This window comes from Eleutherodactylus coqui, chromosome 8 (assembly GCF_035609145.1).
Source record: "Eleutherodactylus coqui strain aEleCoq1 chromosome 8, aEleCoq1.hap1, whole genome shotgun sequence".
NCBI classification, from domain to species: Eukaryota; Metazoa; Chordata; class Amphibia; order Anura; family Eleutherodactylidae; genus Eleutherodactylus; species Eleutherodactylus coqui.
The window spans coordinates 63988841-64014233 of NC_089844.1; the positions used below are offsets into that span (position 1 = coordinate 63988841).

The window sequence follows — 25393 nt, forward strand, 5'->3', positions numbered from 1 at the left end:
GCAATTAGGGAGAGCAGATTGATTTAAAATCAATGACCCAAAGTATTTAATGTATTTGTATAAATTGAAGTTGGACGTGTTTGTAAGCACTTCAACTCCCTTATCTGCCTATTGTTTAGATACAGTAGCAGCATTTCTATATAATGTGTACATATAGTGTACTAATGGGCGATTGGGTTTAGAATGGATACTCCATATCCCTCAGTATAGACCTCCTCTTTTCCATGCTAAACAAAACCCACAACCTCCAAACACAAAGGGTATCCCCATTATTATGGTTACACATTGGGGTGAAATCATTAGATCTAATAATTGGATTAGCCCTTTAAGCAATTTTTGTCCAAATTCTCCATAATGTAACTCATCCAAGTGCGATTCTGTTTGTGCCTGGGGTGGATAAAATATTGATGCATCAACACTACTCTAGGAGCCAAGTAGTAGGTAATAAGAAATTTCTGAAATAGTCATTGAAACCAAACAAAAACAAAATTGCCCAATTCCTTAATGTCTACTGTCTGATCCTATATAAACTCCAGAGTAACTTTCACTCCTGATGATGTTTTACAACTTTTGAAAAGTTCAGCTAACAGAATAAAGCTAACCATCTGAACTTTTTTTCTAAGTCTAGAATTCCCTTGGCTTAGAAAATGTTGAAGACCTAGCTGCAGGTTTTATTAAAATGTATCGCTTCATGATGTTCTGAAATACTCTTTTGCTTCATCTTCATGGCAGAAAGGGCTCTATGAGAACAGGAAAGGCTCAGGACCAGTAGCTTGGCCAAGTGTCTGGAGTTCTTTAAGGCAGCAGAAGCCAATATTTGCATCTCTTATTGTAACCTGGGTGACCTAACTGGGCATCTTCATGTCTTGTACATCTGTGCAATCGTCCATGTGTGGTGCGCTTGTTTTTTTTTCCTTTTTTAGATTTGAATACTGTTGATAAAAACTTTGGAATAGTTTTTATTACCGTCTGTCTTAACACCGTCACTGTCAGAGAAGTTCACAGTGCGTTATTAGCACAGCAAATCATCCTACTCTTCTCTGATCACCCATTGACTAGTTTTTTTTTTTGATGCTGCTGACATTTCTACCTCGGTTATTTTTATTTTATAGATCTGTGTATTTTGGTTTTCTCTTTAGGATTGAACATTTCAGTGCTTTCCACGCTGCTTTGCACATCTCCATACACTTTATTCTCTTCTATAGGAGATCTTCTTTTGCTTTTTCTTCATTCTTGTTTTCAGCTCTGATGGCTCTTGCAATATGTCTTTATTTTATTTTTCATTTCACCCTGACACCCAAGCTTTCAGAAAACCCCAGTGTTATGGAAACATTTTTTTAAAAATGCTAATATTTTTATTTTTGTTTTAATCAATTTTTCATTAGGCATGTGGGGATCCGAAAGCAAAGCCTTCTTACCTGATCGACAAAAACTTAGAATCTGCTGTCAAGTTCATTGTCCGAAAGTTTCCTGCAGTTGAAACCCGCAATAACAATGTAAGTAAATTGTACTCTAATACAGTAAGTGATGGCGGGTACTTCTGACCTGTCTGTACTTGGTGGAGGACTATGAGCTCAGAGCGCTAGTTTCAGAATTGCATCTAATTTTCAGTTATATGTTTTATAGCACACTGGACCATCCCTTGAAGACTTGCTAGTTTGAGCTTGTGAATCCCCAATAATAGTAGTGATAATTTTGTGTTTCTCGTCCCCCAGTAAAGCAGTACAAAAGCACAGTTGCCGCTTTAGGTTGTGCAGTTTAACTGCAGAATGTGTCCCCCCCCCCCCCCCCCCCTCCACTGGTTAAAGGGGGTCTTTAAATAAGTGATAACTGCTGTTCTGAGGCTAAAAGTTTGTCATCTCCACGAACCGCAGGGAGAGGGAACAGATTCTTCTAATCTTGGTAAAACAAGTTTTAAGGGGGTGCGCAAGAAGACTACATTGGGATTTAGAAATTGCAAAAAGGTCATATTTTGTGTGTAAATTATTTCTTTCTTCCTCACCTGGATAGTGTTGAGTTTTTTGTTGTTTTTTTTTTGTTCATTGTTTTAAATGTATTTTTGCATATTTTTTTACCCAGGGAGCATTGCATGTCCTATATGACTCCTTATACCAACTTGCCGCTCTCCACAAGGAGAAACTTTATTCCCCTGCAGGGAACAGAACCCATTGATTTTCAATGGGTTCGTTCACATAGGTGTATTTTGTACGCACATATTATTTGTGCCAAAAAATTACGCAGTATGCTCTATTTTCTTGCATATTTGTACATGAAAATGGCACATATCCAACCAATTAACTTAATTGCACAATTCAATGAATGGGAGCATGTTTTTTTTTTGGCGCAAATGTGTTTGATTTGTGCACGCCAAAAGTACAGTAAAACATGCAAATGTGTGTGTAAAATGGGCATGTGTGACACCGGCTTAAAGGTCTCTCACCCAGCCAATCGGTACTCTGCACTAACGAGGGGCCAGTGTGTCTGCCATTGGCTGTTGTTTGTTTTTTTGTTTTTGTTTTTTTCTTTCCTCTTCTGGAGAAGACTCTGGTTTGGCTTATATCCTTCAGTCACATTGCAAAGGCCTTTTGGAAGGTCGAACAATGATTTATAGGTTAGTCCCTTTCTAATAGGTGGCATTGTGGAGGTTCTTTTTTTTCCATCCTCTATTTGCATACTGTATTAACTAAACACATAGAAAATCATATGAAGAAAAGCTAAAAACGTCTTGGGTTCCTAAGTAGTCTTTAAAGCAATATCATTCAAATAGGAAGCGGCTTTGGTAAGCAAATTCCAAATTGCCAACCGACATCTTGGTTGCTGAAATGATCCTGTTGCATTTGATGAGCTCTGTTAGCAGCGCTCTGAGACCTCAACTTCTCACATCATTCCTCAGCCTGACAAGATCGTACAAGTCTTGCCTAACAAAGGAAGGTTGGTCTGCCAAGTATGGATGAATGTCCTCTTACAGGTTAAGGAAAGTTCGACCTACGCCACATAATGCTGTTCTCCGCCACTTACTCAGTGGCTTATTTTGACAATGCAACAATCGGTACAAAGCGAAGAATAAACTATTGTATGGTGGTTGAAGCAGCACTGCAGTGTTCTTGCCCAAACAAGCGTGTGCTGCGCAGTAGCCACTAAGTATTGATTAATGGCCGACACACCGGAATGAGTCACGGGCTGAGGAGTATGTGGGCCGCTCAGCTGGCTAAACCTGTTATTGTGATCTTGTGTGTGCAGCACAAGGTACATAAATATCATACTATCCCGGAAGTGGCTGGCTACTCCTTGCCGTAGCGCACACTTGGGTGCGGTGTTTGCCTTACTTATCAGCTGTCATTTTAAGACATCTGAAATATGCATTGTGTGTGTCTGCACTGGGTGCGGGCCTTGTCCTGTGATGAGACTTGTAGCCCAAGTTGTCTAGAAGAAGTATTTTCTGTATGAAGGAAGACCTCGCGTGTTCTATGTGCAATGTTGTATTGCAGTTGTAGATATATGGGAAAAATGCTAAGAATTTATGGCATTACTGTTTTTAGAGAGACTTGGGCTAATCTATTCGAGAGCTGTGTTATCGGAACGGTTTGCTTAGCCAAAGCACTGCTGCAAAGGGCCCTTTTACACTGGTCGATATATCGTTCAACCAGCGGGAATCTGAACCATGACCACTCAGTGTAAATGAACGCCCCAACTGAACAACGAATGAGAATACATTCACTTCGCATTCGTCATTCAATTTTTGTATGCCGAAAATCGAATGACGTATTGGCCTGTGTAAACAGGCAGAAGTTCACCTGTGAACTGCCTTTTTACTGTGAATGGAGGCGGATGGGCTGGAACAATTCTCGTCCCGCTCTACCTCAATTCACTGAGCAATGCTTGTTCCTGTGTTAAGAGCACAGGAATGATTGCTTGGACGACCTGTTGGGCATATGTGCCCAACGGGGGGTTCCTTGCAAAAGAGCCTTAAGCACAAACTCTCTCCTTTCTTAGTTTACAGTTGAACAACCTACAGTTTAAAGTCTCCTCTATCGGTGGTGTATCCTCAGGATAGGCCATCAATAGTAGGTTGGCGAGTGTTTGCCACCTCGGACGTCCTCTGAATCGCTGTTCTCTTAGTTAGTGCGCTTATGCACTGAGCTGTTATCTGCAGGAAGCACATACCTCCAATCCCCGCAGTTCCCAGGCTTAGTATTGTAGGCAAAGTTCCTATTCACTTCAATGCCTGCAATACCAAGCTTGGGCACTTTAGTGGGAACGGAGCTGTTTGCATCTTGTAGAAATCGGCTCAGTGTATGAACATACCAGTCCATAGAACAGATTATTGGTGATGGTCCTATGCAGTAGACCCTCACCAATCTGCTGTTGATGATCTATCCTGAGGATAGATTATCAATAGTTCAGAACTGGATAATCCCTTTTTTACAGGTGTTCATACATATTTATATGAAATGTTGGTCAAATCTACTAGTTATCTGATGTTTATGATGGTCTTCAAATGCCAGATGGTGGGAAGAGAAGGAAGAATCGGTAATGTTGGATTTCACAATGCCTGATTACAGTATTTCCCAATTACTCTAGCGGTGAGGGGAAGCAGTATGGCCATAAAGATGTGCAAATGTATCTATTAAAGTTCCCAGTGGTTGGGAAGCACCTTCTTGTCAAATAAACTAGTGTTTAAGGGCCATTGACATTTTTGCAGGAGTGTTTCTGCAACTTCCTTATTTTGTTTTAATGTAAATGAATTTCATAATTAATTAAATGGGTTTTCAAGGGAAAATGCTACTGATGACCTATTCTCAGCCAATCTGCTGATCGCGCACCCGCTGACACTGCCGCAAACACACCGGTGTCTGAGTGGAAGCCACTGCATTGGTCTTGGTTCTAGTGGAACTCCTGTGCCCATTTATACTGCTGATGGCATTTTCAAGTAATCGTCACCCCCAACAATCCCCGGTGTAGGACTCAAGTGCACATTTTTCCCTTGATGACTGATGTCCTCTTTTGAAATAATGAACCTTGTGTAAACCTCTGAGTGGTCCCGCCAGCGGTCGCCCCCTAGGTGGTCCCGCCAGCGGTCGCCCCCTAGGTGGTCCCGCCAGCGGTCGCCCCCTAGGTGGTGCCGCCAGCGGTCGCCCCCTAGGTGGTGCCGCCAGCGGTCGCCCCCTAGGTGGTGGTGCCGCCAGCGGTCGCCCCCTAGGTGGTGGTGCCGCCAGCGGTCGCCCCCTAGGTGGTGGTGCCGCCAGCGGTCGCCCCCTAGGTGGTGGTGCCGCCAGCGGTCGCCCCCTAGGTGGTGGTGCCGCCAGCGGTCGCCCCCTAGGTGGTGGTGCCGCCAGCGGTCGCCCCCTAGGTGGTGGCGCCGCCAGCGGTCGCCCCCTAGGTGGTGGCGCCGCCAGCGGTCGCCCCCTAGGTGGTGGCGCCGCCAGCGGTCGCCCCCTAGGTGGTGGCGCCGCCAGCGGTCGCCCCCTAGGTGGTGCCGCCGCCAGCGGTCGCCCCCTAGGTGGTGCCGCCGCCAGCGGTCGCCCCCTAGGTGGTGCCGCCGCCAGCGGTCGCCCCCTAGGTGGCCCCGCCAGCGGTCGCCCCTAGATTTTGTGACTATATTCATAATGCAAATGTTTGCTACAGGATTATGTTGGTGTTAATACCCGTCAGTTACGTTAGGTCTGTTAATTCTGGCGCTAACACTTCATACAGCCCGATCAGCTTCATCATTTATTTCCATGAGATAACCTTCTTGCTTTGCTTTAATGTACATTGCCTCATTGTGTTTACATTTTCCTGTGTGTCTATATAGATCTTAACTCTCTAATATCTCTCTATGCCTTGCCCATTATTCTCTCGTGTCTAACAAGTGTTCTGCTTCTTCTTCTTTTTTTTGGTTGCTCTTGTCGTATTGTGACTATCTAGTTCTAGATCGTTTTTTACTGTATTTTATGTTTGTATCTACATTTATTTTGCATGCGTAACGTGGCTTTGCCTGGATATTCTGTTTGGTAAGTTCAGAATTTTAAGTGTCCTATGCTTCTACATCTCAAGATGCCTTGCCTTGCTCTTTCTATTGACACAGCTTACGTTTGTCCCTTTAGGACAGTTTTCTTTTTTTTTTTTTTTTTGTTCCATTCTGTGCATTTAACATGCTGTCTATACTTATAAGCCTTGTATATGGATAGATGGGTGGTAAGTATGTTGTCAGAGGGCACACCAAGATGCAAGGAAGGGGCCAAATGATTAGGGTTGACATCCTTCTTATCGGTTGTGTTGCGAATACTTGAATTGACTGAATATTTGTCTTCCAAACCCAACAGCAACAGCTTGCGCAACTCCAAAAAGAGAAGTCTGAGATTCTGAAAAATTTGGCACTTTACTACTTCACTTTTGTGGATGTTATGGAATTTAAGGTGAGTGTTTGGCTTGGTCTCATACTTGGCAGCCGTGGTTCTTCTTTACGATATTGGTGACCTAGCTTGTATTTAAAGCCAGCCAATAACATTCATCCAATGGATTGTCCTATTCTGCTCCATTTTCATAGCTCCCACAGAGTTGTATGGTGCAGCATCACAAATGCTCTTTTCCACAGGTTGTGACTAACCCGTATGTTTTTAAGACCTCACATTCGACTTTAATTGCTAAAAATTAAATATTTTCACCCCCTCCACCACTCATGGTGACAGCCTCTCCCCTCGCCAATCAGAACTGTACTGTAAACTAATGACTGGCAAAACCCCTCGAAACAGCCTGTCTGCATCAGTATTCTGTTTTGGCTTGCATCCCTAGTCGTGTTGCAAGGCCTTTTGAAAGATCAAATATTACTTCATAGGGTAGCTACCTTCCACTAGGTGGCGCTGTGGAGAAATCATTTCATCACTGATTTGCAAACTTTACTCAAACCAAAGAAAAGCCTTCTGGAATTGAGTTGGTTGTAGACATGCAACAGTTGGCAGTCGAACAGTAATTTTACCATCAGCCCATAATTCACCATAAGGACGTATTCACAGAGCTGATATTCTTGCACGAGTTCTGTCTGAGACGGACAGAACTTTCAGTGAAAATGAACCCACTCGGTGGTCCGAGTTTTACAAATTGCTGCATGTTCTATTTTCGTGCGAGTCTCGCCTGAGAATGGGACCTGTAATGTGCGGCATCCCACATGGCACGTAGATGGGGTGTCCATGCTCAGCTCGCTCTCCAGCATATTAATAGGGCCTAAACATGACTGATAAGCTTTTTTAATAAAGTTAATTGGATCTCTCTAGATGTTAGAGTGTTGAAGGTTCCCACAAAGAATATCAGTTAGTATGTTCATTTCTGATTAAGGCTATATTATAGTTCAGCAATCATGCTGCAGTATGGCTAAATATATAGTAAGAAGTTACTGGGGTCCACGCTTTGATAAATGACCAGAAAACGAATAGAAGACCTAGAAGCCATAGTCAAATGTAGTGATGTGTCTATAGAATTAGGCATGTCTTACTATGACTTTTTTTTGTCACCCTCTATGGAGGAGCAATAAAAGAATGGGACAGAAAAAGAATGGATGCCTATTGACCTTGTAGTAGTGATAAAGACTTGGGAGTACCACTGAAGGCAAGGATGACATAAAGGCTTTTAACCCTTTCCAATCCACTGTCTGACGTTTTAAGAGATTATGATTTAAGGCTGTACAGCTCTGATGTTCAAAGACGTCCGTCGGGGTTCTCTTACTGTATATTGCCAGCCTCTCTGCTGTCGGAGCCTATCCAACGTGTCACCTCATGCAGTACTGGCTTTAGCCAGCAGATAGTGCCGTTGTATAACGGCAGAAAAAGAGTAAGCCCCCTAGGAAAACCAGTATACAAATTGGATTGGAAAGGGTTAATGGAAGTCTGTCAGGACCTTAGACCCTAAACTAATCGCATCTTTAGATAACTGCTAGGAACACAAATGCTGGCATAAAGTTCTTCGCCCAGATAGTCTTACCATCACTAAGAAATTGCTGCTTTTCTGTGGCGCCTGTAATATGCAAATGAGTAGTAAATTGTCTGACTGATGATTCTCTTGCTTGGGCTATGTTTTGCGAAACCCCTCTCGATGACTGACTGATGGCTACAGCTTTCTTCTGCTTACGCTCTGCTTTCCAATTCCCTTGCGTGCTGGACCTGGCACATGTACGATGATATGCCTGCTGTGGGCATTGGCCTCATTGACCTCCTGTTCATGCTCTACTCTTTGTTAGGGTAGAGGGTAAAGAAAGCTGTAGCTATCAATCATCAGATAAGAGGTGGGGTAGGGGCTCACCGTGGAGAAACCAAGGACCATCCCAGATGGGGGATTCCTACAGCATGAATTACTACTCATTTGCATACCACATGAGATGTAGAAAAATAAATGCTGGCCACTAGGAAGACAAGTGTTCTCTGGGGGTGTGACTGGTTTAGGTGCTTACAATGTGCTCATAGGCTTCCTTTAATATTTGGACACATTGAAAATATATATCTTTTTATTTTTCCTTCCTGTTTTTGTTCTATATTCTTTTACTATATACCTAGTTGTGGTAAAGAAGTGGTCGGTCAAGTTCAAGGTGGACAGATACTATCAAAAAATCATCAACATGCTCCTGGGAATCTTGAAGATCCCAGCAGATTAAACCCTAAACTAATTTTAAAGCATTCAATAACACTGTAGTAATTGAAGTTTTTGCACTTCTGCTATTTTAATGTTTTTCCATTTCTATCAACATTTACTTAAAACTGACTTGGCAAGGAACTCTCATTCCACTTCAGCAGTGGAAGATCTTTTGCTCATGTCTAAAATAAACTCTTAAATAGATGGCCATAACATTTTTCTTGTTAAATTCCATGTCTGTTTAACTATTTCAAAACTTTTCTTATGCGCTCCCTATTGATCCCGCGCTCCCTATTGATCCCGCGCTCCCTATTGATCCCGCGCTCCCTATTGATCCCGCGCTCCCTATTGATCCCGCGCTCCCTATTGATCCCGCGCTCCCTATTGATCCCGCGCTCCCTATTGATCCCGCGCTCCCTATTGATCCCGCGCTCCCTATTGATCCCGCGCTCCCTATTGATCCCGCGCTCCCTATTGATCCCCACTTTACAGTGTAACTATATCAAGGATAGATGCAGTAACGGTTATTAAACGTTATATGTAGGTCTTGAATGACGTCATGTTCTGTAGACCAGAGCTTCAATCACCATTCTTCTGGTTTCCATCATAGCAGGATGGCCGTTTAACGGAGCCATTCTGAATTGTGTGGAGATTGGGTTTTCTTGCCTTAGATTTGTATACAGGGTATATTATAAAGTCTGTATTAACCAGAATGTAAATTGTACAGACATTAAGCCAGTGTGACTACTGGGAGATTTTGGCAGAAAGTGGTTCTAGATGTGACTGGGGTAAAATACATGCTGTAACTTGGACCAGAACAAGATGCGTCAAGGGCTGCAGAATAGATTGACATGGAAATGTAATGTGGGGTCCTCCCCCGAAGGACTCTGAATATTAAAGGGGTTTTCTCATGACTTAAACTTGCGTCACAGCCGCATTGTACCTCCCGGTTGCTGACCAGGTCATGTGACTGCGGCAGTCTATCATTGGCTATAGAAGGTCCTGTTTAGCCAGTCATTGGCTATAAAGGCTCAGTGCTATGGAAAGTGATCGCCTGCAGTAGTCACATATCCTGGTCAGCAACAATCAGGAAGTAGAGGGCGGTTGTGAAGCAATTTTTAAGTTGCACGAAAACGTCTTTAACCCCTTAGTGACAGGCCTATTGTTTGCCTTAAGGACCATTGTCACATTGAAAGAACCAAAACTCATTGACATAGCTGTGTGAGGGCTTTTTTTTGTTGTTTCTTGGAATGAGTGGTTTATTTTAATGGCACCATTCTGTGGTACATATAATGGGTTGTATAACTTCTATTAAAGCTTAGGGAAGATGGGAACGACTGAAAACCTCCACAGAAATTCTGCCATTGTTTTTTTTCTGTATTGATTTTTCCAGCATTCACTATTCAGTAAAAATAGCTTTTTAAAAAAAAAAAATTCTGGATCAGCACGATTGTTTTTTATACCAAGTTAATATAGAATTTAATATTTTTTTACTACTTTTATCTTTTAAAAGTGTTTTTATTGTGCAAAACAATTGACTCTGTATCGCAGCATTCTAAGACTCATAACATTTTTAGCTATGTGAGGGCTTCTCTTTTGTGGGAAGAATTGTAGTTTTTATTGGTGTCATTTTGAGGTACGTATGACTTTTGGATTGCCCTTTTATTGCATTTTTAAGGAGGGAATGAACAAAAAATTCTGGCATTACTCCTTTTTGTAATCATTTTTACAGCCTTCACTGTGTGAGATAAAATATTTTCATTGTTTGGGTCAAAGCTAATGCAGTTATGCCTTGAATGTGCTGCTTTTTAATCCCTTTAAAAAAGGGGTTTTGTGGGAAAGAATTTGTATATAGATTTATTTTTATTTATTTTTTTTAATTCAACTTCATTGAAATTTTTTTTTTGACTTTTTTTTTTTTAGTTTCTTGAGGGCACTTGATGTGATAATTCGATTGCTAGGATACTACACAGCATTACTTTATGTAATGCATTGTACTATGTCAACAGCGTATTAGACCTTGATGGAAGCAGAGTCTAATAGGTTGAGTTACATGGGAGGCATAGAGACCGGTATTATTGTATCTTGACTCCACCAGAAACTAGGGGTTTGACAGGAGGAATGCCTCTGTCAGACCCCTAGCTCTCGATTGGCTCAAGAGGTGAAGGTCCTGGAAGGAGCTAAACTGTGAGCAGGCATCCTTGTATGTTAGCCGGCACTGTTCCCCAGCGCTGTTACTGCAGTTCACGGCCTGTCCCATGGCCTCCCAGCTGTCGTCGTCCTTCTGCTGTCTGCGGCGAGTGCCTCAAACTCTGTTCCCCGCCGATGTTGCGTCCCTGCTCTCCTAAAGCCGTGTGTGGAAGTATGTCAGAAGGTGTAGCGCGCCGCTATTGTGCTGCTGTGAAGGGATGACGTCTGCCACTTTGTGGAACCCCACCGCTATTTCCTCCCTGCAGCCGGCCGCAGTGTAATACAGACATGGGGTATGGGGGGAAGCGGCTCCGGCGGCAAAGGCGCCTCACGGCTCTGCGCTTCTACACAGAGCCGGCTGCCGCCTTCTGCCCCGCTGGAGGGGAAGGGGCTTTCAGCTGCAGCGGGGGGCCAGCAAGGAACTGAGGTGCAGGGCGGTCTGGATTGCTGGAGCACCATTACCTTGCTGGTCTGGCACGACCTGACAGAGCAAGTTGCCGGCTGCTGGGCCGCTGGAGGGGAAGCGGCTTTAAACTGCAGCGGTGACAAGGAACTAAGGTGCAGGCCGGCCTGGATTGCTGCTGCACCATTAGCTTAGTGGGCTTACCAGGACCTGCAGGCAACACAGCTCTCCAGCCAATCACGTTCAGGGGGCGTCATGCCCCGTCCATCTTGACTCCACCAGGGCTTCCTGGTGGCGTCAAGATACAATAATACCATGGAGACCTTTGTCAGGCTTCCAGCTGCCTAGGGAACACATTAGTACCTTGTGATGGCATTTAGGAATACAGAAGGATCCCTTTCCACTTGTCATCTGCTTACTTGCCCCCGCCTTAGAGATGTGCAGGTGGATTGGGGGCGTAGGGTGATACCCCACTAGCAGAGATGTCTGGCATCAGCTTTTTCCCCTCTCTCCAGTCAGAACGCATGCATGCTCTGTCATTGCAGTATATTAGAAATAATGCAGTTTCTGAATGACAGCTTGTTTTGCCTTTTTTAATCTTTGTGTATATTTTAAATGTCTAGTTTTCTGACTTTTGGTTGCTTAGTCACTGATTGCTGTCATTGAGCGGTGTAAGGCACACTTGTGATACATAATTCCTAGGTTTCCTGTATCTATGTAGGATTGGACTATGGGGTACTGGTGCATCTTTTCTCCTCCACAGTGATGGGTGGAGACATGGGCTAAGCGGACCTACAGGGAACGCCCACAGCTCTGGATTGGCTGCCACATCTGCACCGAGGTGAGCTGCTGCTCTGCTCTGCTAACCTCCGTCAAATGTAAATCTCCTGCTCCTCCTTGCCTACTTCATGCAGACCAGTTTAGCCCCGCTCTTCGGTACCTCTGCTCTTCCGGCCCCCGACGTAGTTTATCATGCATCGGACCTCGGCTGTGGGCCAGTTACCAGCGTGTTTGTAGCAATGCGCTCCTCCATGGCCCACTCCACTGCCTACTTTGTGAAGTGAAACTCAGCATTTACTCACCGCCGCGGATAGGCGCTGGGCGCCCATTCACACACGGAGCTCCAGAATGGCGTCCTGTTGCGATGACAATGTGCCGAGTGCACTACAGAGGGAGCTCCCTCCCTCTGTGCAGTCTTTACAGGTCTCCAGCCAGCTAGGTGAAGGTGTGTATCTGCAAGCCAATCCTAAACTGTAGGTGTTCCCTGTATGTCCACCTGGCAAGACCATGTCTCCACCCATCACTCTGGTGGAGACAAGATGCACGAGTACCAGACTGTGGTTATGTAGAGAGTTTGAGCAATTATTGAAATATTCAGGTCGAGAGTAATTGACTCGATTTTCCAAAAAATCATCCAACAGAACAGCTTATTCCGAGTCCCATTGTTTTCAATGGAAGTAAAAATTGGATTGACGTACGTGTGTGTTCTTCTATTAATGCAGGTGAGTTGTTAGCACTGTTGGCTTTCAGTGCTGGGGTCCAAGGTTCAAATCCCATAAAGGGTAACATATGCATGGGCTTTGAAAAACTCCATCCAGATGTTGCCCTTGGTCAGATTTCAACCTACAATTCCAGCACTGCAAAGCAGCACTAACAACTGAGCCACCACACTTGTCTGTTCTGCTCTAGAGTAGGAGCAGAACAGCAACAAGAATAAATACAAAAATAATTTAAAAAAAACAAATGCTCCAGATGTTGCCCTTGATCAGTTTTGAACATAGCATTGCTACCATGCAACACTGGAGTTCTAGCAACTGAGTCGCCATGCTTGATCTTTCTTTTCTGGATGAGGAGATGGAGAAACAGAGAGAAGTGCATGCAGATGTTGTCCTTGCACAAATTTGAAGCTAGGACCCCCAGCACTACAATGCACCAGTGCGCATAACTGCGCCACTATACCTGTTCGTTTCTCTCTTCATCCTCCTGAGAAGAGGGGAGGACGATGAAAGGGAAGTAGAATTAGAGCGTAAAGAAGGAGAAGGGAAAGAAGGTGATGAAGGAAAATAAGATCTCCTTTTTTTTCTTTGTATTATTCCCGAAAATTGGTGGGAGGAGGAAGGAGAGAGAAGCTTGGTAGCTCATTTACTAGCACTGTTGCCTTGTAGAACACACAAATGTTTTCACATTTTTTATTTATTTATTTTTTTAAATATATTTTTGTCTGAAACTTTAAAAATAGCTATAGGTATTTAAACTTTGCACTGTGACAAATGTATCAATGTCATACCTACCTCCTAACTTTCTATCAACTCTTAGTAAATGACATGTGACTTCTAGTAACAGACAGGACATGCAAATGAATAGCAATTGCAGAATGCTTGTTTTTTCCAGAATTTCTGTTCTCCTAGTTAATGCGAAAGAGTCTTGATTATATATTATTTTCAGTATACTCTTAAAAGATTGTCTGTTTTGTACTTGTTCTGATCTGTTAGTTCTAAACACCCCTAATTGATTTTTTTTCATATGGTAACGGACAGGACGTACGGGTAACAGGCAGAACGTGTTTGAATGTAAACTTACTAAAAATAAGAATAATCATATTCTTTTAGATGTTTTATTCAGTAACAGGTAACTGCAATATATATGAACCTTATAAGACTTAAATTAAGAACTTTTGTTGTACATTATAATGACCATTAACGAACAGAACAATTAATTACACTTTCTTGGTAACAGACCGGACATCTAGTTGGTGGGCTATTGATTCTACAATAAATTACATAATATAACAAATATAATAAGTCACATTACCTCACTGGCTTATTTTCGGTCACATGTGTTAGTTAAAAACATCTATTCACTTCTATACTGAAATGCAGGCTGAATAAATCTTTCTCTTTAATCTGTCAAAACTTGTGGAAACGTGTGGAAACTTGCATGGTCACGTTTGAGCGCAGTATTAAATATGATTTTGTTAGAAGAAATGTTAGAGATTATATTTTACTATTCTCCAAGAGTCATAAAACCATAAATCATCAAAAAATATTAACATTTATTTAGATTTTTTTTTTCTTTTTTCTCAAAAATTCCCTCTTTAGTGGAATGAGCCATGTATGAATATTTTAAATATTCTTTTCTTTTCAGGATCATGTCTGTGAACTACTTAACACTATTGACGTGTGTCAAGTTTTCTTTGATATTGTAAGTATGCGCTATTTTAGATGTTCTACCATAATAAATGTATAATCTATAAATCTATATAAAGCTTCCTATAACATCGGCCACCTCCCCTGTGTGCGAGGAAGCCATAAGAAGTTCAAAGATAGCCATTTTATCAGCAGTGTTGTTGTAGTTCACCATAATCGTGTGGATGGTCCTGAAGCTGGGGATTCTTAACATGGCGATCCACCGATTTCTAAAACAAGGCCGATAAACCTCATCTGTAGTCATACACGGTATTTAGAAATAAATTGGGTTTTCAATCTCTTCCATTTTTCTCTCATCAAAGTATCCACCATTATGGTGAATGCCCACGAACTGATTTCTACCGCATTTCCTGTGTGTGAATTTCGCAGCTATTCAGTTCTTTTGAACCTAATGGCTTTCTGCCTACCAATGCTCACTTGCGGAATTCTCCCGCGGATTCCCGCAGTGGGAAATAAAACGCGGCATGTTCTATTTGCTGCGGATTTACGCTGCTGAATTCCGTGATCACTCGCAGGCACTATCGCGGGGTGCATCCCGCAACGCTCGGCCTCATGTCCACAAGCAGGTTGGATTACGTGCGGGGAATCCTGCACAGAATTCAGCCCTGCCCGCAGCAAGTGACCCCTGCATAGCTGTATTTTTATGGTATCGGCGTCTGCGCAGACCTCTACACTTCCAAGTTTGCTGTACTGTGCATGGTCCTCATGTCTCGCTGTCGGACATGGGCAGTATGTTTTGTTTTTTTTTCTCCTCAAGCTCCTGTTTCCCATGGGATCCGCGGCACGTCCATAGTGTCAGCTGCGGGTGTGCCGCAGATCCGACTGCTTCCATTGACTTCAATGCAAGCAGTCGGTGCAGGATCTGCACAAAAATGGAATATACTATGATTTGTTTTCCAGACCAATAGGTCTTCCAAACAAATCCGCATGCTTTAATCAAACCCACCCGTGGATATTGGGCCCAACAGTGATCACAGTATTTATTTGCTAAAATAAATCCATATTTGTCAAAAACTACCTTCTTTTTGTAAATTTCCTAAAAATCAACAATTTAACCCATTCCTGCTGCACAGCGTAAGTTTACGTCCTGGCAGCGGGGTACTTCCCGCAACAGGGCATAAACTTATGTCCTGGGGATAGAGCGAGATCACATATGATCCCGCGCTATCCCGCAGTGGGAGCTGGCCTGTCGCGATGTTATTGCGAGAGCCCGGCCTGCCGCCATGGTAACAGGATGCCAGACACTGGCGTCCTGTGTTACCAGTGCCTAAGATCGCTGTATAAGCGATAAGGCATGGCAGAGCAGTAGCTCTGCCATGCCTTATGACAGCAATCATCAGGGCTGTGGTCAAAGTCCCCCAGGGGGACACAAATGTTGTAAAAAAAAAAAACAAAGATTAAAAAAATGTAAAAAAACCCTCATTTTTTTAATGCTTTTTCTCAAATTAGCATAAAAAAAGGTAAAAAAAAAATAAAACCCCACATATTTGGTATTGTCGCATCCGTAACGACGCGTACAATAAGCTGCACATGCTTTTGACTGTGCACGGAAAAAAACACTAAAAAACTGAGGCAAAATGCTAATTTTTAGCATTTTGCCTCACTAAAAACGCAATAAAAGTGATCAAAAAAGCCGTATGTACCCCGAATGGTAGCAGTAAAAGCTACAGCTTGTCTTGCAAAAAATAAGCTCTCACAGAGTGCCGTAAATCAAAAAATAAAGTTACAGGACTTTGAATGCAGCGATTTAGAAAAAAAAAGTATTTCCAAAAAAAGGGTTTTTATTGCAGAAAACTGGAAAAACCTAAAAAAAGTAAGAATTTGGGTATTGTTGTAACTGTACCGGTCCGCAGAAAAAAAGGAAAGTCTCATTTATGCTGCATGATTAACGCTGTAAAAAAAAAAAATCTATGGCAGAATTGATGCGTTTTCTCTCCCTGCTATCATTAAAAAAAAAAAAAAGTTTTAGAATATTGTTAATGTACCCCAAAATGATGCCGCTAAAAACTACAGGTCGCCACGCAAAAAACAAGCCCTTATACGGCCGCGTTGACGGAAAAATAAAAAAGTTATGGCTTTTGATAAACGGAGAAGAAAATCCGCCAAAAATTGTTGCATCCTTAAGCCCAAAACAGGCCGTGTCATGAAGGGGTTAAGTGGTGCATTGAAATTTAAGGGCGTTTTCCGATCATTTAGTATTGATGCTGTATCCTCAGGAGAGATCCTACATAATTAAATAGTGGGGTTCCGCCGCTGTGGATTTCTGCCAATCCTGTATTCCCTCTCACTGTCAGTGCAGTTGAGCTGGATGTCTGGATTGAGGTCTGAGACGGAAGTGCAATAGGTTTCACTGGAAACTGAAATACATATACATTTTGTTTTTCATTTTATTTTGTGTGTTTTTAGTGTTCTTTTGACCTGCAACACTAAATTTTTTTTTTTTAATTTTCTTTCCGCAGACTGTCAACTTTGATTTAACCAAGAACTACTTAGATTTGATCATAACCTACACTACACTAATGATAATGCTTTCTCGGATTGAAGAAAGGAAAGCAATTATAGGACTGTACAACTATTCTCATGAAATGACTCATGGAGCCAGGTATGTGTCTAGCAGCAGCGTTCTAAGATTCTTATGACTGCCCTGTGTTTATCTCCTAGGGGAAATACACTTATTATCAGTATATTTAAGTACAACCCAAGATGTTCCCAAATTTGAAATCTTCTCTTCTAGCGATCGAGAGTATCCCCGACTTGGGCAAATGATCGTAGACTATGAAAACCCTCTAAAAAAGATGATGGAAGAGTTTGTTCCCCACAGTAAGGTTGGTATATGCTTCTTGATTACAGCGCATACAATTGTCCTTAACACCTATTAATACATGTTATACATGAATGTGGATTCATTAAGATAGGTAGTATTGTGGCGCAGAAGATGCAATAGTTTTCAGAACTTTGGCAAACAGTTATTAGGAGCCAGGTACTTCCCAAACTGCACCTGGTGAGCATAGACAGCCAGCAATCTGAAGTGGTGTATAGAAAAACTTTTTCAAAGACCGCATCCTGGGTTGCTGATTTAAGATTGGGTTGAAGCAAGGTGAGGTCAGCAAACAAGTCCAGAAGCCATGTTAGGAGTTCAGGAAACACTACTTGCAATACCTTGCTGGGCCATTGCACAATATATGGAGCTATGTGCTCCCTACTAGGTACAGAATGACAGCTGAGCCGGTTTACAACTTATTTGTCAGTGGGCACTTTCAGACAGTTTTTCGGACTTGTCTGAAAAAGAGGTGTAACCTAAAATGTGCGTAATTGCGCCAAAATCTTACTATTTTTGGTGTAAGCTAAGCCAACTAATAGGTGGTGTAAACTTAGGCTAGACAGTCACAATAGCTTTACTGAATGATCAATCTGTTGCATTTTAAGACTGTCTGCACTAACTCTTAGACAGTATTAGTAAATAAGCCCCAATGTCTTCTCAAATCTTATAACTCTATATATCCATGAAGACCCCAGAATGGCTGAGATGTATCGCTATTCTACCGATGTTGACCGCGGTGTCCGGAAGTGCTTATTATGCAGGTCAATCCTGTATTCACCACTGCACATGTCAACAGTCAATAGCAACGTGGCAACCAGTTCACGGCGGCTCTGCCTTCCAGTACTCCTCTTCAAAGGGGGCATTGTGAAAAGACTTATCATGGCCAGATATCCCTGTACTTCTTATTTCCGCAAGAGCCTACAACCGATCAACAGATGACGTGTTCTGTTACGAGGGCAACTACCACTTACAACATAGCTAAGCCCCCAAGACTCCATGTCACCACAAGGTCCGTTACTGTGTGCACCAGCATTTTGTGTTCCCAATTTGGGATGCTACTAATATGGACTACTGTTCAAATAGACTCTTTCGAATTGGCACAACACACCAAGAAATTAACACTGAAATCTGGAGACGTCTCAGGACACATTGAAACAAGAAACCTCTTGGAATTGGAACATCTATTGTCACCACTTACATCTTGTAGTACGAAATGTCCCATTCCAGCTTGTCACTGGAGAGGTGGCTCCCCCTCGAAACGCGTTTCTTTTTGCTGGCTGTTAGTAAAGAGAAGTTGGGTTACCAATTCCTGCTTGTTGTCTCTCACCACTTAGGAAGGGCTGCACTGTTACTGATCTTTTAGGTTTACCTCCCATTGGTTCACGTCACGCCTACAGCTTCCTGCCGCAGCATCCACACCATGGGGCAGCACCTCCCTTTAGCATATGGCCTCTAATATATTCTTGGGCTCTGATGCATTTAAATTTCAGAAGTGACGTTTCCTGATATACCTGTCAATGGGGCTTCTCAGACGTGCTAAAACTCAAGGTTTTTCAACGCTGCATTTTTCAAGCGCTGTCTGTTCTGTTTTTCATGCGTTTTCGAAATGCAATGCTTTGCCCATTGTAATGAATGTGGCGCATTTTTAGCGCTGCTGAAATCGCGATAGAATGTAGTTACCACAGTTTTGACTGCGTTTTTTCAGTTTTTGCAGTTCTGGCATTATCAACTTCCTTGGCGGAGTGAGCTTTCGCCTCCGGATCCCGCAGTAAATACTGCCCATAGACATGCTCTGAAAAAAGCTTTTCCATGCCCGCAAGCAGAAATCAATTGCGTTTGTGGGGGTTTTTTTTCCCCTCTGGTGGTGGGGGGGGGGGGGTGAATTGCAGCATGTCCTGTTCTAATGCGAGCCTCGCACGGACGGCTTCCATGGAAGCTGTCCATCCCCTGGCGAGTCGCCGTGGATCTATGTCATTAGCCGGCGAGATCTCGCAGTCGGAATCCGACCTGGCTGTGTGCATTCGACCTTTCTGCGCTGAAAACCCAGTCAAACGCTGTCAACAACATGTCAATGCAGCTAAAAATGCAGTAAAAGCTGCATTAAAGGCTGCGTTTTTCAAGCGCTTCTGTGAAGGTCGCCTTGGGAAAATACAGCGGTTTATGCCGCAGTTGAGCTGCACTGGTGCTGTATTTATCCTAATCGGTTTCAATATGAAGTTTTTTATTGTACTTTAACAAAAAAACAACTTTTTTTTGTTGGGCTTAAAAGATTTTAATCTTGGATTCTCTTTATCCTTCAATGAGCGATCCAAAAATGGAAACCCATTCTAATTAATTGTTTCCACATTTATCCTGAAAGCCCATAATTTCCCGAGTTGATGAACTTCCTCCTTGCAAGTGGTGCAAATCACAATGTAGCTGTGGAATAAAATCTCTTTTCTGAGCAGATTGTCTTCTCATTAGCCTTACCGCTTTAGTAAACCATTTACCAGCTTCCAGAATGCCGATGTCGGTTCTCTAGATGGTACGTTAATAGATGTCATTATTATAATGGAGCCTCTTTATCTGTCTTCTTATTTCTGTATGAGTATTTTAGTCTTTGTTCTATAATGTAAAGGTTTACATTTTTTTTCTTTTTTTCTTCTCCTTTATTCAGTCTTTGTCAGACGCCCTAATTTCACTTCAAATGGTTTACCCTCGGAGAAACCTTTCAGCAGAACAATGGAGAAATGCCCAGCTTCTCAGCCTCATCAGTGCCCCAAGTACAATGCTGAACCCAGCGCAATCAGATACGGTACAAGCCTAATTTTTTTTGGGGGGGGGGGGGGGGGGGGGATCTAATTTTTCAGACAAACTTCCAAGCAGTTATTTCCTGTTGATTATGTATCGCCAACATATTCTCATCACTCACAGTAGTTGGATACTTTATGCACGCATTATCCATTTTATATTACAACATCTAAAGGCCCGTTTAGACACACAGATGATCTCTCAACAGATGGGTTTTGAGCGATCATTTTGCATAAAACTACTACTTGGTACTAATGCCTATTCGTATCAGTTAGTAACATGTGAGCCGCCGGGAGCTATATGCAGGAAACTGACCACCCGTTGTTCGCTGAATACATCCCCTTTGTTCTGCCATGGGGCTGACAGCTGAGACAGTGTAATCAGCTGTAATCAACTCTCCCCGGGTAGAACACAGCATGAGGTCTGTCTTATCAGCTGTTCTGCTGAAGGATGGATTTTATGCCGAACTGAAATCCAACAATCGACATAAAAATGAAGGATGGGCACATTTACACGCAACGATTATCGCTCAAAAGATGGCTTTTGAGAAAATTTTGAGTGATGATCGTTGTCTAAATGGGCCTTGAGTGATGCTGAAAAAAGAATCCGAAACTGCTCTTAAATGATCTTCTATACATTGTACTTAATAAAGTTTCTTGACCTATAAGCTGACTTTTACAATTTCAACATGTCAGTGGGGCTGGCTGCATAACATTGCAGCTGTGGCCCCTCTAACTTCAAAGATGTCTGTCGTTTTTTGTTTATACCCACAGCAGTTACCTGGCACTTTCTCCTAGATTCAGCTCCTGGTGCTGTGAATATGTGAAGTGGGCAATCCCTGCCTCTCACTAACAATCAAGTGTGAGACCGCCCACATGACATATTCAAGAGCTTCTGGACCAGGATTACCAACTATCAATAAATTCCTGGACAGACTGTAAAAATAAAGCTTTTTTTTTTTTTTTTTTTTTTTTTTTTTTTTTTTTTACTGTCAGTTACAAAAAAAACAAAAACAAAAAAAATCAGACTTTTTATTTCTTTTTGTAAGCTGTAGAAGCTTGTACAGGCTATTGTGATTGTAATGATCACTTTACAACTGTGTTCATATCAGTGTATTGCGTTGTTGACCTATATTATCTTTGATTTTATAATCTGTCCATAAAGTGTCGGCTGTCCGTAACTTTTGAATAAGAAATAAAAAAAATCAGGTTGGTCACACTATCTTAAAGTTGAATCTAAAGAGCCGGAATGGGGATGAGCATGGACGGAAGACCGATAAAGCTATGCAGGTGGCCCCACTGATTTGGAAACACGACAGGGTCTCCTTTAAGATGGTCATATACTGCTGAAAGTTAAGTTCCTCCGATAGATCTTCGTAATGTTCAGTGGAGAGGGCCAATGACCACCACTGACCCTCTTTCCCAATCATTGCAAAAAATTAACCCTTTGCAATCCAATTTTGGATTCAGGGATTCCTAGGGGTTTTTCTCTTTCCCCCATTATACAATAGCACCATCTGCTGGCTAGAGCCTGTACTGCAGTATGGGACATGGCGGAGAGGCCCCTGACAACGAGAGCAGCCAGTAATATACAGTAAAAATACCCTTTTGATATTGGAGCTGTACAGCCTTCAATCAGAATGTCTTTAGACGTCAGACAGTGGATTGGAAAGGGTTACTGGTGGTCTTGTTCAAAGAATCTCTCCTTTTATTTGGTACCTACCCGGACATTCAGCTGAGCAAAGAAGTCTTGCCTCTATACAGCTAGTGATTAGCTTTTCTTTGTGTTGGTTTTAGTGAGCAGCGATGTAAAGGTACTTTTTATACGGGATGATTATTGTTGGAAACAGCAAATTTAGTGCGATGGTCGTACTGTGTACACGCGGCTGCCAATGGGTTACTCTGCGACAAATCGTTCATTTGGTCAGAGTTGCTTAGTTTTTACCAGAATTAAAAACCAAACAACTGTCGGACCGTGTAACGACTTCTGTTAACGTGAATGAAGATGGGTGGGCTGGAACGATCACTGGCCCGCTCTGCCTCCATTCATTTGACCGACTCGCTTCTGTATAAAAGAGTGATAGTCACTAATAGGGAGATGGTCGTACCGTGTAAACTTTAACCCCTTCCCTTCCTATGACTTAAGGGTACGTCATGGGAGCGGGGTACTTCCCGCGAAATGACGTACCCTTACATCATAGGGATATGACGAGATCATAGCAGATCTCGCGCTATCCTGCAGCGGGAAACGGCTGTCACTAGTAGCCGGCCTCCCGCTGCGACAGCGGGGGGCATCGGAGATGCACCCACCTGCTGTTAAGTAGATTGCAGCAGGGAAAGGGTTCACAGAGGGAGCACGCTTCCTCTGTGACTTCAGCCGACTCTCGCAATAACCGCGAAAGCCTGGCTGGTTGCTATGGCAATAGGATACCAGATAGCGGCGTCCCGTGTTGCCATTGCCTAAGATCGCTATAATAAGCGATAAGGCATGGAAGGAGTGAAGTCCTGCCATGCCTTATCGTAGTGATCTTCAGTCCTGCAGTGTAAGTCCCTCAGAGGGACACAGATTGTGTAAAAACAAGAGAAAAATAAAGTACAAAAAATAAAAATGTAAAAAAAGTTAAGCCCTTTTTTTATGCTTTTTCTCATATTGGCATAAAAAAATCCCACATATTTGGTATCGACGCGTCTGTACTGATGCGTACAATAAATTGAACACGCTTTTTATCCTGCACGGCAAAGTGTGTTAAAAAAATGCTAAAAAATTGAGGCAAAATGCTAATTTTTAGCATTTTGCCTCCCCAAAAAACGCAATAAAAGTGATAAAAAACATATGTACCCCAAAATAGTACCAATAAAAACTACAGCAAAAAACAAGCCCTCACAGAGCTCTGTCCATGGAAAAATAAAGTTACAGGGCTTTGAATGCAGCAATTTAGAAAAAATAATTTCCAAAAAAAGGGTTTTTATTGTGAAAAAGTGGAAAAACTTATAGTGGAAAAAATATAAGAATTTTGGTATCGTTGTAACCATACCAACCCGCAGAAAAAAATGTAGTGTCATTTATGCTTCATAATTAACACTTTAGAAAAAATAAAAAATCTATGGCAGAATTGATGGGTTTTCTCTCCCTACGATCATAAAAAAAAAAAGTTTTACAATGTAGTCTATGTACCCTCAAATGGTACCAAAAAAACCTACAGTTCGCCACGCAAAAAACACGCTCTTATACGGCCGCGTAGACAGAAAGGTAAAAAAGTTATGGCTTTTGAAAAATAGAGATGAAAAAATACCAAAAATCGTTTGGTCGTCAACGCCAAAATAGGCCATGTCCTTAAGGGGTTAAAGGGGTTGTCCCGCGGCAGCAAGTGGGGTTATACACTTCGGTATGGCCATATTAATGCACTTTGTAATGTACATCGTGCATTAAATATGAGCCATACAGAAGTTATTCACTTACCTGCTCCGTTGCTGGCGTCCCTGTCTCCATGGCTCCGTCTAATTTCGCCGTCGTCTTGCGTTTTTAGACGCGCTTGCGCTGTGCGGTCTTCTCCCCTTCTGCTCGGTCCAGGCACGAGCGGCGTTCTGGCTCCGCCCCTTCTACGAGTCATTGCGTAGCTCCGCCCTGTCAGTGTGCCGATTCCAGCCAATCAGGAGGCTGGAATCGGCAATGGAACGCACAGAGCTCGCGGTGCACCATGGGAGAAGACCCGCGGTGCACCATGGGAGAAAACCGCAGTGCATCCCTGGGAAAGGACCGGCGGCCATCTTAGGGAGAATATTCTTTAAAGTCCTTATTTCGTCGGATCGGTAAGTAGCAAGCGGTTTAAAAAACCGCTTTAACTTGCTATTTTATGCCAGGGGGGTGACAGGGGGAATGGGGTAAGGTAAAATTTTGAGGTTTGCCGCGAGACAACCCCTTTAGGCCTCATGTCCACGGGGAAAATAAGATCCGCTGCAGATTCTCCATGTAGAATCTGCAGCGGGTCCCTCCTGCCCCGCGGACATGAGCGCTGAAAATAAGAATTTAAAAGCATTTACCTATCCGGCGCGGGCGGGGAAGGTCAGCTGTTCCTCACGGCCGGATCTTCATTTTCGGCCGGCGGATGAATTCGTCACGCCGGCGGCACGTCGTCGACGTGCCGCGCGCATGCGCCGGGCACATCCGCCGAGCCGAAGCAAGAAAGATGCGGCCGTGAGGAAGAGAAGACCTTCGCGGCCCGCTCCGGATGGGTAAATACTTTTAAATTCCTATTTTAGGTCTCCCGCGGATCCGGACGGCTTCCATAGGCTTCAATAGAAGCCCGCGGGAGCCGTCCCCGCGGGAGACCCGCACGAAAATGGAGCATGGTCCAGATTTTTTCATGCTCCATTTTTTTTAAAATCCCTTTTATTGACCATCCGCGGGTATTTATCTACCCGCGGGTGGTCAATGCATCCCTATGGGATGCGGATCCGCATGCGGGAGATCCGCTGCGGATCTTAAATCATATTTTGCCCGTGGACATGAGCCCTTAAGGTTCGCAGATTCCATAGTTTGTTTTTTTTTAATTCATTTTTTAATGTTTTTTTCTTAATTCCAAATTTATTATTCTTTTATTTTTAATAATGTTCAAATCAAATAATGTGGTTATATAGCAACATACTACAAGAAAAAGCCAAATGGCATTGTTGAAACTGCCAAGCGTAAAGAGAGAACTTGCAAAAACAACCCAATAATGCCCTGGACATATTTTATGTAACATTTTTATTTTAGAGAGCTCAATGCATATTAATCATGACTTTTAACACCACATTCCTGTATTTAGTCAGTGGGTCACACAGTTGAGTCCATGCCCATTACACACCATGTAATACTTCTTACAGAGTCAAATAAAGTAAACTTCAAAATTCTGTTCCTTTTTATTAGAAAACCTACAAGTAAAATTAAATGGAATCCCTGGACATATTTTGAACCGTTCATCAGCTGTCAGTTCCTCGGCATTTACAGTTTACTGGGAAGCGATATTTGGTCTATGTATAACATTACTAGCTTAGCTACAAACTAAATCTATGCAGCAACCTTCCAGTCTCCATCCATCCTCCATGTCTGTGCACTATATTCTCCCTTAGGCCTCATGTCCACGGGGAAAATCAGGCCCGCTATGGATTCTACATGGAGAATCTGCAGCGGGTCCCTCCTGCCCCGCGGACATGAGCGCTGAAAATAGGAATTTAAAAGAATTTACTCATCCGGAGCGGGCGGGGAAAGCCTTCTCTTCCTCATGGCCGGATCTTCTTTTTCGGCCGGCGGATGAACTCGTCACAGCGGCGGCACGTCTCCGACGTGCCGCGCGCATGCGCCGGGCACATCCGCCGAGCCGAAGCAAGAAAGATCTGGCCG

At 43.0% G+C, this 25393-nt stretch overlaps 1 protein-coding gene across 2 annotated transcripts in view; it reads left to right on the forward strand.

The window, feature by feature from the left end:
* Positions 1–25393, forward strand: part of NCKAP1 (NCK associated protein 1) — a 119545-nt gene that overhangs the window by 28467 nt on the left and 65685 nt on the right. For both annotated transcript variants that reach the window (XM_066575747.1, XM_066575748.1), the window contains exons 2-7: positions 1386–1496; positions 6306–6398; positions 14339–14395; positions 16860–17002; positions 17135–17225; positions 19878–20015. In XM_066575747.1, the coding sequence (XP_066431844.1) occupies positions 1386–1496; positions 6306–6398; positions 14339–14395; positions 16860–17002; positions 17135–17225; positions 19878–20015 (633 nt within the window). The remainder of the gene's footprint in view (positions 1–1385; positions 1497–6305; positions 6399–14338; positions 14396–16859; positions 17003–17134; positions 17226–19877; positions 20016–25393) is intronic.